At 38.7% G+C, this 15,738-nt stretch overlaps 1 protein-coding gene across 3 annotated transcripts in view; it reads right to left on the reverse strand.

Moving 5' to 3' along the window:
- The window catches only part of RANBP17 (RAN binding protein 17), a 341,319-nt gene that overhangs the window by 27,007 nt on the left and 298,574 nt on the right, over window positions 1-15,738 (reverse strand). For all 3 annotated transcript variants that reach the window (XM_070476842.1, XM_070476843.1, XM_070476844.1), the window contains one exon: window positions 5,598-5,764. In XM_070476842.1, the coding sequence (XP_070332943.1) occupies window positions 5,598-5,764 (167 nt within the window). The remainder of the gene's footprint in view (window positions 1-5,597; window positions 5,765-15,738) is intronic.

Here is a 15,738-nt window from a genome sequence, read left to right on the forward strand (position 1 = left end):
CTTAGTTATATATTATTTTCTGGTAATAAATTGTTGATAATGAATTTCTGATAATACACTGTTGTTAGAAAAACAAGCAGAAGTATGTGAGAGTCAGGACAAAGCCCAGAGACATGCAGGCTATGGGGGTGGATGCACAGCACTTGTTGCTTCCTCAACTTCCTCTCACAGCTGCCATACTGATTCTACCCTAGAGAAATCAGGTTAGAGTACACCTCAAGAGCTGCCCCAGAGGCATTACAGGAAAGTAACAAAGGAACATCATGAGACGGTTATACTACTAGACTCTGACCTTCTCAAGGATACACATCCTACTACACTGTACACCTTCAGTGTCTGGCTACAGAATTAACGATTGGGTATGGGCAGAGAGTAAAAGATGAAGCTCTATCAGCTCTACCTCAGTGATGGGGAAGCAACAGGACTTCTCAACACCAGCTGGCAAAGCAACTTCCCTCTGTCTTGCCCACTGTCTCTTTGGGTCACTGCCCATATGTTTCATTTCAGCTGCAGTGCAAAGTTAGGGTATAGGATGACTGCTCTGAATAATTCTACCTTAAGGATGGCCCCTGGGACGACTCAGAAGCTCAACTTGCCTCACTGTAAATGCTTAAAACACAATTACTTCAAGTTAGCAGCCACCAACAAACTATAGCTTTGTGGTTAAGCTGTGTGTGAACTCTGAATGAAATACATCAGGGTACAATTTTAGTTTTTCCATTTATTGACTACATGATCTTATTGACTACTAGTAACTTAGGAAATTACTTAATCTTTTTATGCCTTAGTTATCTGTAAAATGGTGCTCATAATATGACAGGTTCACAGATACTGTGGTGATGAAATCAGACTAAATGCTTATATGTAAAAAGCTTAAGCTTGCCTAGAATATTTTGCCAGTATTATTATTTTGCTTGAAATAAATACAAAGTGCATACATATATTGCTGTGAAGAAGACCATGATTGCAGCAGCATGTGCTGCAATCCATGTTATCCTCTGATCCAGTTGTAAATATTCTTTTTGCATGTGTTTTTGACATCAATCTGCTGTCATATTTTTGGTAATAGCTGCAAATTAACCAGACTGAGCTAGTGGGCCATGAACATACTTTCTAATCAGGATTCACTGGAAATGTCTATAATAACATTAGAAATTTGGTTAATTTTTTAAGAGCATAAGAGACATGAATATATTTCATCTGCTAAAGTATTTCCCATTGTGAGAGTCTTGCTGAGGTTCTGTAGGCCCAAATCTCAACATCAGTTAAATATGTGACTGCACTTTCTCCTACTTAGTATTATGGAATGGAATCTTATGTATGAAAGATGTCTTGTATAGTATGTCAAAATGTTGAGCAATATCATTTCAATCTAAACACAGAAATGAAAAAAGAGCAGATGATTTCCCTTTTGCTATAATTCACTTTGGGATGCATGTCATGAAGAGCACTATACAAAAGCAATTTTCATTGATTGACTGAGGAATAGGGTGACTGTTCTCTCCAGCTTACGTCCCTACTGAAGTATCTGAAGTATGATTCTTATAACTCCTGACAGCTCTTCACAAGTTGTAGTTAAATGCTAAGTTAGCACAAAGGGGGAAGGAGGGTAAGAGAGAAAGGATGATAATTAGAACTTTTTCTGGTTTTTAGTGCAGCTCACTTGAGTCGATAGCTAAACAGAAGGGGTTAAGATAAGTTCAAACCTAAATGTTCTAATTACTCCATTCAGCATATTTAAATTTTAGAGAACATAATTGCTAAAAATACACTGCTAATAAGTTAATGGTATAATCAAATCAGTAATACTGACCACTGTATAATTCTTGTTCTATTTCTATGTAAGTTGCTAATCTTTCTAGAATATTTAGTTTTAACAGAAGTTCTCATTTAGAGAAGCATTCAACATCAGTGTCCTATTCTTATAATCTGAAAGAGAATGAGTCACATCTTTGAAATGCCTCTCTAATTTGTATAAAACATGCTCTTTCATTTACCTAATTTGGATAGATCTTTCACTTTGTGATATAACTAAATGAACGCTGATCTATGAGTTATATATGCAAATACTTAACATGACCAGGGATAAAACTGAAAACACTTCACACAAAAATCTTATGTTCCAAATTATTGTAACAGATCCATGTGTAATCTCTGTTACTACTGGCCTGTTCTTAAAATTTTAGTTTATCTTTCTAATGACATAAAAGCATGGGGAGCTTTTTTTGCTAATATACCTAAACTAGGTTTTTCTCAGTTGTTAAGTTAAAGCAATGCTGGTTACAAAATAATTCTTACTTGAAATAGATTCACTTAATTATAATAGATCTTTATTCTAATAATGGACTAAATTAAATGCTTGAAAATTTAGATTTGTTTGCAAAATATGGAAGACGGCTTGTTTGGAGAATGTTTTTTAAAAACCCTGAAGAGCTAAGCCATGTAGCAGGTCATAACAAACACATTTTCAGGGGAAATGCAATGCACTTGCAATGCCTTCCCCCAGCAGCTGCACACAAATGGCAAGGCCTATAAGTGTCAGAAAGTCTTTTAGGTAGGTTCATGCTTCACTTGCTGTGGAAGCTTGAGGAGATAACTTCTGCAATTTAGAACTGACACTCTTCATGTAATTATGCTTCCAGCAATATAGGTCCAGGTTGCGGGGGAGGGGAAACAGTTCAAACTAGTAAATAATTGCAGTATCATTGCATCAGTTTAGTTTAAAGAGCTGACAAACCCTCTCTAAACTCTAAGCACAATTAGTCATTAGGGTCTAGTTTTTCAGCACTGTTAAGCAATTTGTAATCCATTCCTTTTAATAGGGTTAGGCATTACTTAACCGACACAGATGCCTTGAAAACTGAAACCCTGAGTTATGAAGCAGCAACCTTGTTCATTACCTTCTCTGATAGGCAAATCATCTATAAAAACAGCATTTAATGGGCAACCAATGAATAATCAATGGCTCACTTTTCATCTGAGTGTGAAAATGAGAATAATCTAATATAAATTCCCTCTGGTAAGAGGCTGAATCTTGGATTTTGCTGCTCTTCAGGGTTGATTTATAAGGTCTTGGAAAGCTGATGTAAACAGATGATCAATGGGACCCATCCTTGCTCATAATAACCCCCAACTGGCCCACTCCCTCTTTTCCAAGTCTATCCCTTCAGGCTATTAGCTCTGTCCAGCTAATTCTTCCCACTACTTCTGCCTGCTGCTCTTACTCTGGCCATCCGTTCAGTCCAGCCGACTCAGAAGTAATTTTATACGCAGCAGAGAGCGGGTGGAATTGATTTTTCACTCAGTGCTCAGTTCCCATCTGAATAATTATCAATTTTACTGCCTCATAAAGGGAAGAGTCAAAATTTCAAATCAATTCAAAAGAGCTTTTGAGACGACAGAAACTGTGCATAAGAATAGAGGTCAAAGTTGTCAGTGACCTAAGGAGATGATGTCAGATACTACTATACCCAACAGTTGACATCAGAGGCACTCAAGATGATATAACCTAGTGCTAATGCAAATCATATTTATGCTGACTACGAGAAACCAGTCATTAATATTTAAAATGCTATCTGAGAGCCTACATTCCAAATAAATAGAATGCATTCCACTGTTAATAAAGATATATCACTACTTAGTCAAATGCTATAAAGTAAAGGATTACCAAGTATTATTAACACATAGAAATTACTTAAACCAACAAACACATGATAATTCTGAGTAAAGACAAACATGATTGTCCTTTGCAGAACAACATTACTTGTTCTGCACAGTCTGATGGCATTTGTCCAGGACCATGGCCTATTGATTTTTGCTAAAATTTTCTACCCACTTAAAAGTTCCTGCCAAAGTTTATGGGACAACATGATGATCACGGTGAATACTGGCAGGTGGAGGACTTGTCGCCTGCCAGGGTGAGGCTGGGGGTGGTCTTGACTCCTGGCCAGTCCGTGGGTGTTTATTTTCCCCACCGGCTACAAGCTTTGATTCTGTGGCTCTCAGCCTTCTCATGAAACCCCTGAGTGCCGCGACACACTCCCGGCAGAACCAGTGGCTACTGCAGATGGGTGAAGAAGGAGAGGTGCATCCAAGTCCTGACAGAATGTGTATTCTGAAGGGGCACTCTGGCTGAACCTGAGACCTTATCCCTGCTGACTAGTCCCCTGAGAATAAATGGTGTAAGTAAGTTGTAAGGACTTCGGTTTTTGAGCCAAAAAGACCTTGGTTCACATTCCACTTTCCAGTTGATCTCTCTGTGCTTCAATTTATTCAGCGGTAAAAGGAGGATGACAACACACCCACATTTCACGGTTGCTGTGGGGTCTAAATGAGGAGACGTCCCCGAGAGCCCTCTCCTACTGCCATCACTACACTAATCAGTTAGCATACAGTTAGGGACCGGTCTCTCCTTCCCACCTGGCAGGAAAAACTTACAAAGAGAAATTATGTCTTTTGGATCTTAACAGCTCTTGTACCTTGTACATAGAAGGTCCTCAGTAAATGAGTTATCTTCCTCCTGTTTAATCACCAACATGTTTTGTAACAATTTCAGGATCATACCAAATAGTTGCAGCCCTTTGCTTATTTACACAAAATCTTCATCCACACCTTCTTGCAGGAAATTAACTGGTTAACTGAAACATCACCACAAATAAAGTTTACATAATTTCATTTAAGTATTAGCAAAAAATGACAGCTAGGAAGAAAACCTCTTCCTTGGCTTTCTTATTCATTTTCATCATTTATTTACTCAGACTGACATTTTCTGCTGATTGCAGGTGACTTATTTGCTGGCTAACAACCATGTTCAAGTGTTTACAATTGCAAACCACAGACTATTATGGAGACAGTTTGGCAAAATAACACAACTGGAAGCAGTATAAAGATATCATTTCCCAAATTTAGTAGAATGGGAATATATCATAGTGATGCTATCTCCATAGCAAAATGGTATTACTCTCTTTGAAATGTTTCTGGCATATATATTATGTTTATCTTTATGCATGATGTTACTGTGATTTGTAGAAGTGAGTTTTTACAAAGAACATTAAACTTAGACCAAATTCATATTAGCTAGTCAGAAAACATTTGAAAATTAACAAACCTGGCTTTACCACTTATTATTTAAATGTTTTTGGGAATATGACCCATCTGAATCTTGATTTCTCATCTAAAAATGGGGGAAATGCCCCAGCAGGTCAGCTGGCACAGACGAGGAGCCCAGCAAACGGCAGTTTCTCACCACACCAGAGTATGCACAAGGCAAGCCTAAGAGGACACTATTAGAGGTTCCAGGAGACAAATCAGAGGTTGACGGTTGCTAGTTCCAGCTCTGACTTTTACTCAGTATTTCTCTCCTCTCTGAAAGTGCTATCCTCTTTCTGAATACTAGCTTCACTGTGTGAGATGCATGAATTAGAGATTTGCTGAGGGCAGGTAATCCTGAGGCCAACTATCCTACTTACAGGGAAAATACTCCTAGAGGAGAACCAGGAAAGGGTCTTGGCAAGACAAGTTGCTCTAAGGTATTCAGAGACCAGATTGGCTTCAGGGAAACTCTTATCTCTTAAGCTAGGTGAACAACCACTATTTACCTGCTGCAGGACCTCTGGATTTTGCTGCATAAAATGTAATAGTCTCTGACCAGCCTGGGTAGCCTCTCGGCATCGAAGTGATTTCTTGCCCTCTTTTGCTACGTGCTTGAAGAGGTAGGTGACGATGTAGTCTAAACTGGTACAGCAGCTGGAGGAGACGACTGTATCTGTGTGAACAACAAATGAGAGTTCACTTGCATGACTAAAATGTTTATGTCATCTCACTCTAATGCCTAAATTAAAAAACAATTTCTGGTTTCAAAGCACTTTTATTAAACTGTAAGCTCTTTGAGGATTTTTGCTTTGCTTACCTCTTTAAACCCAACGTCAACTACAGGACTTCACATAGAGCTACATGAGTAAGTAAATGATTCCTCGATTGCATTGGACAGAATTTTCCATATGTGACCTTAATGACCTTCTGTTCAATTTAAGTGTCTTTATTAAATATCTACATGGTGCAAAGTGCTCTGCTTCAGGGGAAACTGGGTGTAAACTTGGCACAAAGTACTTTGCTTCAGGGAAACCCTCGCCCTTGTGTCAAAGAAACCATGGTTTAGACATAAGCTGCCGGAGAACAGTGCTGTGTAGAAATGAGCATCACACTGCTGTGAAAATTTTGAGAGAGATGCTGCATTTGGATGAGGATCAAGGAGGGTTTGGTGATGGAGGTAGCACCTGAGATGGGCTGGGAAAAGTTATTTCAGTTAAACATACGGAAGGACATTTTTCAAATGGAGAGATTAGCACAGTATACATAATATGGTGAGAAGGTATGGATTTTGAAGCCAGAATTTCAATCTAGTTTCAAATTCCATCTTTTTCAGCTACTTGCTGTGTGTTACTGTGAAGGAGCCATTAAGCTTTATCATCATTTGTAAAATATGTTGCAGAGCTGAATGAGGAGAAAAATAACTAGAAATTCTCACAGTAAAAATAACTGATATTTATTGAGAGCTTACTATGTTTAATTAACAACACGAGTACCTAGAGGGTACTATGCTAAGTGAAATAAGTCAGACAGAGAAAGCTAACTACCATATGAGTTCACTTATATGTGAAACCTAAAGGAAAAAAGAACAAATGAACAAAGATGACAAAAGAGAAACAGTCACAGATGCAGAGAGCCAACAGGTGGTTGCCAGAGGAGAGGGGTGTGGGAGGAATGAGAGAAATAGGTGACGGAGACAAGAGGTCCAAGCTTTCAGTAACAAAATGAGTCCCGGGCATAAACTGTACAGTGTGGAGAATATAGCCAATAATATCTTAGTACATTGACAGATGGTAACTAGACTCCATAGTATTTTACCACCATGTAATGTTTAGAAATATTGAATGACTATGTTGGGTACCAGACACTAACGTAGCGCTGTAGGGCAATTATACTTTAAAAACAAACAAACTCACAGAAGAAGAAATCATATCTGTGGTTATCAGAGGTAGCTGGTTAGCAGGAGGGGAAACTGGATGAAGGTGGTCAAGTGGTATAAATAACACTGCTGTTTATTATATATGAAAGTTAGAGTATATCCTATGAATAGCCATCACAAGGATGAGTATTATATTTTTACCTATATGGGATGATAAATGTGATAAATGATAGATGATAAATACCAAACTTATTGTGGTAATCATTTTGGGATGTATATAAGTCAAATCATTATGTTATACACCTTAAATCTGTACAGTATCAATTATATCTCAAAAAAACTGGAGGAGAAAAATATGGTAGTTATTACTAATTTCCCTTATGGTATATTTAGGGGGTAGGACTTATGGTTTGAGTAAAAGAATGTGTGGAAGAATCTTAAGAGAGTAGGCTGACAGACAAGTTTGGGATCTTCCTTGAGGGCATCCAGTAGTGGCTCGCACATTTACATATAATCTGAAAGGCAACAGAGGTGTTAGTGAAAGGTTATTTTTTTTTTTTTTGGCAAGTAAGTGTCACTAAATAACACTAAATAACATGTACACTAAATAACATTTCATATACCTCTAACAACCACTTCTGTACATAGTAGGTACTGTTATTTGCACTTTTCTAATGAGAAAAATGAAGCTCAGAGATAGCTTATCCAAAGGTCATAGTTTTGATTTAGAGCAACACACTGCCCAGATTTTTTTTTTGGCTAATAGTAATGTATGGACACAATTCTGGGGAATTTATGATTAGTAACAGAAACAGCAAGACAAACAATTAAACACATGATGGGCCTCAAAAAAAAATGGTAAATATAGTAGATTCAGAATAGATTGGGAGAGTAGGGCTGGAAGTAGCAGATTATAAACTTCTAAGGCATTAGTTACTTTCTTATTCATTTTACTCATCTCTAAAATGCTGAGACACATGTGTGCTTGTCACAGATGAGAAGGGAAACATCAGTTGATTTAACCAAAGAATGGGTAGCAGCAGTGCTCAGTCATGTCCGACCCTTTGCAACTCCTCGGACTGTAGCCCAGCAGGCTCCTCTGTCCGTGGGATTCTCCAGGCAAGAATACTGGAGTGGGTTGCCATTCCCTTCTCCAAAGAATGGGTAGACAAAGCTACTCTGAGAAAGTTTTTTTTTTTTTTCCCCAGGTCTTGAGTTCTGTTTAGTAATAATACTAGAATCAATGTAACACTACAGTGTAAAAATTCTCTTACACACATTGTTTTAAGTGAAATGACATAGTAAATAGAGGTAGGTTTGGGGGTAAGTTCTGAAATATAGACAGAAGTACATGTTTCAAATAGAGGACAATGGTAGCTGATACAGAACCATGAGGGGTTGAATGAATGTCTAAAAGATGGGCAGGGACTATAGTTTTGGGAAGCTGTGGAGCTATAGGCTTTTAAGAAAGGAGCTTTTATTTCCTTCTATAGTGATGGCATTTGACTGATTATTTTTCTCTCCCCGCTAACTGGGTTACTTTGCAGAAAAGGAAGTTTAGTTTTATTAACATAACCCTGGAAAGTAGTATATAATGTAGTAGAAAATTTTTAGGCCTAAAAGTCAGGCACAGATTTGTTGAACCTGTTTGCTTTTCTCTTTTCCTTCATATTTCTGCCTTTGAAGTCCCAACTGTGAAAGTAAATGGATTAAGTAACTTAACATCTACAAAAGGAAGCAAGCAGGAAATAGATATGCTTCCCCTCACTAGTGAAAAGTGATATGCTATCAATCATACAAAAATTATCAAGACTTCACATAGATTTGGTGACCACATGCCATGCAGGTTGCATTAAAAGGTTCCAATCTACTGAGTCAGCTATGAAAAAGCCAGGTAAACACTTTAGACATGAAGGTTGGAGCATATAACCATGCACTAAAAGCAAGAAGAAGAGCTTCCATTATGGCTGATTTATTGTTGGGGGCTTTGAAAAGGATAGATGATATTTCAGGGTAGATTGAAAAGTGTGGAATCATAATGATCATGGACCATTTTATCAAAGAAAGTATGAATAGTGCTGAGGATTATGTATTATTATTGGTCTTCTTTATTTGCAGCTGAAGCTATTGCATGAGATTCAAATAATGAAACTCTCCTGAAATAAAAGAATGGGCAGAAGTCATGAATTTTCGTACTTCCTCCTAGCTCTTGGTGTTGACAGTCCATGTTTTGGCAATTGTGGACAGAGTGTTTACACCCGACAGGCACTGTGTCCTCTCCAGCAACTTGCTATCTAGCACTGAAACTACCACAGGCCCCTTCTCTTCTGCAACTGGCCTCCCCAGGGAGCACAAGCATCCTCAGCAGCCCTCGTATTCACCAAGACTATCGCAGATAGCCGCTCGGAAATGTTAACTAACTCTGTAGGAAAGAGTTGCTTAACTGGGACTCAGAAGAATGACAATGGTTGAACTGAAATTTGGCTTTGACTCAAAATTTCTCATCATAGCAGAGGGGGGTGTGAAGTGAAGTCGCTCAGTCGTGTCCGACTCTTTGCGACCCTGTGGACTGTAGCCCACCAGGCTCCTCCATCCATGGGATTTTCCAGGCAAGAATACTGGAGTGGGTTGCCATTTCCTTCTCCAGGGGATCTTCCCAACCCAGGGACCGAAACCAGGCTCCTGCATTGCAGGCAGATGCTTTACTGTCTGCACCACCAGGGAAAATATGGTGTGAGAGGCATATTCAGAAACAAAGGTCTATTTGGGTGATGCAGCAGTTTAGAGTTTAATCTGTCTTCTAGATTGACTACTGAAGATTCAATTTGACTATATGAAGATTCAATTTCACCTCTGTAAAATGTGCTTACTACCACCTACTTTGTTTTGAGAAATTAAAGATTAGAGAGAGAAACTGTGTAAAGTTTGTAACATAGTGCCCAACTCTAGTAGATTTCTCCCTTTTCACTCCCCATTTATTTTCCTGGCTATTTCAATTCCTGAAACACCAAGCTTGTCATTCAATTTAGCTAATCTGTACCTTTCTTCTCTTTTTAGCATGTTTTTGGTGGGAGAAACTAAAGAAGAAGGCCTCTAAGTTTCTAAACATTCCTGGAATGTTTTACTTCTTTATTACATTTATAACATTAACTCCAATTCAAGAACATGCTCATAACAACACATATTCTTTATTAATAATGAAAAATTTAATAATAATTAACTTGATTAGGGTAATTTCTGATGGTTTCTAGTGGGTTTTCGCTTGCCTCCATCTTTTCCTGTTTTGCCTTCTGTGCCATCCTTTGCTTTCTTGGAATGCAACCCCATCCCTGTCACAGCTCATCTTCAGAGGCTTTCCCTGATCACTTCTAAAAAAGCCATAGAACCATTCCCTATTCATTATTTTAAGTCTTGTTTAGCACTTATGATGATTTGCTATTTTCTTATGTGTGTTTACTGTTATCTCTCATCCCTAGAATACAAACTTCACATTAGCAGAGACCTTACCTGTCTTATTCTCTTCAGTACTATCAAGATCTAAAATGGAACCTGGTACATAGCATGTGCACCGCTGATATTTATTAAATGAATGAGTTGAGAACCATTATTAAGAGCAGATTTTTGTAAGCCCTGTGCTGGCCTCTACAAGAGTATGGGGGTAGGTAATAATAGTGGTGGTTTCCCCCTCAGTCAGTCTCTTCCGTCAGGAAGCTTCCATAAACTTCCTATCCTTATCCATCAGAGGGCAGACAGAACGAAAACCATAATCACAGGAAACTAACCAAACTGATCACATGGGCCACATCCTTGTCTAACTCAATGAAACTATGAGCCACGCCATGTAGGGCCATCCAAGATGGATGGGTCATGGTGGAGAGTTCTGACAAAATATGGTCCACTGCAGAAGGGAATGGCAAACCACTTCAGTATTCTTGCCTTGAGACCCTCATGAACAGTATGAAAAGGCAAAAAGACAAGACACTGAAAGATGAATTCCCCAAATTGATAGGTGCCCAAATATGCTACTGGAGAAGAGTGGAGAAATAACTCCAGAAAGAATGAAAAGAGGAGCCAAAGAGGAAACAACACCCAGTTGTGGATGTGACTGGTGATGGAAGTAAAATCTGATGCTGTAAAGAACAATATTGCATAGGAACCTGGAATGTTAGGTCTGTGACTCAAGGTAAATTGGAAGTGGTCAAACAGGAGATGACAAGAGTGAACATCGACATTTTAGGAATCAGTGAACTAAAAAGGATTGGAATGGGCGAATTTAACTCAGATGACCATTATATCTACCACTGAGGGCAAGAATCCCTTAGAAGAAATGGAGTAGCCCTCATAGTCATCAAGAGTCAGAAATGCAGTACTTGGGTGCAATCTCAAAAATGATCTCTGGTCATTCCCAAGGCAAAGCATTCAATATCACAGTAATTCAAGCCTATGCCCCAAGCACTAATGCTGAAGAAGCTGAAGTTGAATGGTTCTATGAAGGCCTTGGAGGCCTTCATAACACCAAAAAAAAGATGTCCTTTTCATCATCGGGGACTGGAATGCAAAAGTAGAAAGTCAAGAGATATCTGGAGTAATAGGCAAGTTTGGCCTTGGAGTACAAAATGAAGCAGGGCAAAAGCTAACAGAGTTTTGCCAAGAGAACACCCTGGTCATAGCAAACACCCTCTTCCAACAACACAAGAGACAACTCTACACAAGGACATCACCAGAAGGTCAATACCGAAATCAGATTGATTATATTCTTTGCAGCTGAACATGGAGAAACTCTATATGGTCAAGAAAAATAAGACTGGGAGCTGACAGTGGCTCAGATCATGAACTCCTTATTGCAAAGTTCAGACTTACATTGAAGAAAGTAGGGAAAACCACACTAGACCATTCAGGTATGACCTAAATCAAATCCCTTACGATTACACAGTGGAAGTGAGAAATAGATTCAAGGGATTTGATCTGATAGACAGAGTGCCTGAAGAACTATGGATGGAGGTTCATGACATTGTACAGGAGGTGGTGATCAAGACCATCTTCAAGAACAAGAAATGCAAAAAGGCAAAATGGTTGCCTGAGGAGGCCCTACAAATAGCTGAGAAAAGAAGAGAAGTGAAGGTCAAAGAGAAAAGGAAAGGTACATCCATCTGAATGCAGAGTTCCAAAGAATAGCAAGGAGAGAAAAGAAAGCCTTCCTCAGCGATCAATGCAAAGAAATAAAGGAAAACAATAGAATAGGAAAGACTAGAGATCTCTTCAAGAAAATCAGAGATACCAAGGGAACATTTCATGCAAAGATGAGCACAATAAAGGACTGAAATGGTATGGACCTAACAGAAGCAGATGAGGTGGCAAGAATACACAGAAGAACTATACAAAAAAGATCTTTATGATCCAGATAATCAGGCTGGTGTGATCACTCACCTAGAGTCAGACCTCCTGGAATATGAAGTCAAGTGGGCCTTAGGAAGCATCACTATGAACAAAGCTAGTGAAGAGGACGGAATTCCAGTTGAGCTATTTCAAATTCTAATGATGTTGTTAAAGTGTTGCACTCAACATGCCAGCAAATTTGGAAAACTCAGCAGTGGTCACAGGATTGGAAAAGATCAGTTTTCACTCCAATCCCAAAGAAAGGCAATGCTAAAGAATGTTCAAACTACCATACAATTACACTCAAGTTACACGGTAGCAAAGTAATGCTGAAAATTCTCCAAGCCAGGCTTCAACAGTACATGAACTGAGAAATTCCAGATATTCAAGCTGGATTTAGAAAGGCAGAGAAACCAGAGATCAAATTGCCAACATCCCCTGGATCACAGAAAAAGCAAGAAAGTTCCAGAAAAACATCTATTTCTGCTTTATTGACTATACCAAAGCCTTTGACTGTGTGGATCACAACAAACTGGAAAATTCAAGAGATGGGAATACCAGAGCACCTTACCTGCCTCCTGAGAAATCTGTATGCAGGTCAAGAAGCAACAATTAGAACTGGACATGGAACAATGGACTGGTTCCAAATTGGGAAAGGAGTATGTCAAGGCTGTATATTGACACCTTGTTTATTTAACTTATATGCAGAGTACATCATGTGAAATGCTGGGCTGGATGAAGCACAAGCTGGAATCAATATTGCCAGGAGAAATATCAATAACCTCGATATGCAGATGATGAAACCACCCTTTTGGCAGAAAGCGAAGAGGAACTAAAGAGCCTTTTGATGAAAATGAAAGAGCAGAGTGAAAAAGTTGACTTAAAACTCAACGTTCAAAAACCTAAGATCATTGCATCCGGTCCCATCACTTCAAGGCAAATAGATGGGGAAACAATGGAAACAGTGAGACTTTCTTCTCTTGGGCTCCAAAATCACTGCAGATGGTGACGACAGCCATGAAATTAAAAGGTGCTTGTTCCTTGGAAGAAAAGCTATGACCAACCTAGAGAACATATTAAAAAGCAGAGACACTACTTTGCCAACAAAGGTCCATCTAGTCAAAGCTATGGTTTTTCCAATAGTTATGTATGGATGTGAGAGTTGGATCATAAATAAAGCTGGGCATCAAAGAATTGATGCTTTTGAACTGTGGTGTTGGAGAAGACTCTTGAGGGTCCCTTGGACAGCAGGGAGATCCAGCCAGTCAATCCTAAAAGAAATCAGTTCTGAATATTCATTGGAGGGACTGATGCTGAAACTGAAGCTCCAATACTTTGGCTGCCTGATGCGAAAAACTGACTCATTGGAAAAGACCCTGATGCTGGGAAAGACTGAAGGCAGGAGGAGAAGGGGACGACAGAGGAGGAGATGGTTGGATGGCATTACCAACTCAATGGACATGAGTTTGAGCAAGCTTTGGGAGTTGGTGACAGACAGGGAAGCCTGGCGTGCTGCAGTTTATGGGGTTGCAAAAACTCAGGCATGACTGAACAACTGAACTGAACTGAACTGAATAGTGGTGGTGGATGGGCAATTTAAAACAGGAAAAATATGATCACTCTTGTCATTTATCTTTCTCTCTTCCCATATTATAGCTGGCCTGAAACTAAGAATGCTAGTGAATGATTAAGAAAAAAATTTAATATTATGTTAAGCATATTAGGCAAGTCACTATTCTATCACTGGTTCAACTATTTTGTACCTGCCTCTCATTTTTCTCACTGAGGCTTACAGTGGAACTGAAATTTGCTACCCAAATAATATCTATAAATGTCTCTTTGAAACTTTTTTACTGTTGGAAAAGAAGAAACCCAAGTAATTACTTTCAACAGTCTAATCCTCTTTCTTGAAGACAGAGGGCATAATTCACCTGCCAAACTGTGACCTTTACCAGGTGGATCCAGCAGGGTGGTAAGGTGAAGAGGAATGGGTTTTAGAGTTATAAAGACTCCTAGAGCAGGCAGTTATTAGTTGTATGACCTTAGGCAAGTTGTTTTACCTCTCTGGGCAGCAGCTTACTCATCTGTACGTTGAAAATAAGATTACCTAATTAATTCATTCAATATATACTTATTGAGCACTTACTATATGTTAGGAACTGGGAAAAAAGTAGTGATCAACACAGTCAAGGAGGAAGCTTACAATCAAGTAGGAAATAAGGACAAACAGTACTATTAACATATTTGATCTAGTTTTAGTATGCAGAGTGCTTCTGAGAATGAAATGAATGAAGAACACATATGAAAATACTTATAACTGCATCACGTACCGAGTCCGTGTTATGGTCATACATTCATAAGTGGCAGCACTGGGACTTAAATTCAAGTTCAGTATTCCCTCCATTATGCCACTTTGTCAAGATTCCTTTGAGAGACTTGTTAAAATGCAGATTCCAGGCTTAAAATCACAGTCTGCGAGTACAACATAGCCATCTGCTAATTCGAAACCTTTAAGTACTGCTATGATATGAGATAAAAGAATGTTAAGACAAACTGTAATAAAAAAAGACAAGACTTCAGTTTCTGTCCATGAAGGATTAACTGCTATGAGAATTTTTTCCTTCTTCCATAAACAACTAGAAAACAGGACAAAATATATGAAACAACATTTTTCAATTACTGCACAAGAAGCAGCATAGGACTATTAAAGCAGAGAGGCGGGAAACGAATGAGGTAATGCCTACACAACTGCTCAAGCTTCTTGCCCAGAGCGGTTTCCAGGCTACTGACCAGGAGAGGGGAATCCAAACAAAGCCAAGTGGTCTCAGTGAGTTGAACCTGGGGAGGCTGAGGCAGCTGGAACTTCTGGGACTGAGTATCAGAGACTGGGTACTATCTGACAAGAGAGCTCTGAAGATCTGTAGAGGAGTTCTCTCCAGTCTTTAAACAATGTAACAGAGATACATAACATGTGTAGTTGGAGTTCCAAAAGGAACAGAGACAGAGACAGAGGTAGACTGTAATTATTTGAATGCAAACTGTGATTACATCATTTGATGGCATAGATTATAAACCTTAGAGTACCACTAAAAATTAAGAAGTATGGCTAATAAGCTCATAGGGGATATAGAATGGAGTCATAAAAAACATTTAATTAATCCAAACTAAAAGAAGGGAGGAAAAAGAGACAAAGCAAGAAAAAACGAATAACAATACTGTAGATTTAAACTCAATATACTGGTAATTATATTAAATGTTAATGGCTGAAACACTTTATTAATAGAAGGCAGAGATAGTCAGATTTCATATAAAAATATGACCCAACTATATGCTATATGTTAGGCAAATAGGTCCATATCCTAATCCCTGGAACTTGTGGATGTGTTCGCTTACAC

This window comes from Odocoileus virginianus, chromosome 14 (genome assembly GCF_023699985.2).
Source record: "Odocoileus virginianus isolate 20LAN1187 ecotype Illinois chromosome 14, Ovbor_1.2, whole genome shotgun sequence".
Taxonomy (NCBI): Eukaryota; Metazoa; Chordata; class Mammalia; order Artiodactyla; family Cervidae; genus Odocoileus; species Odocoileus virginianus.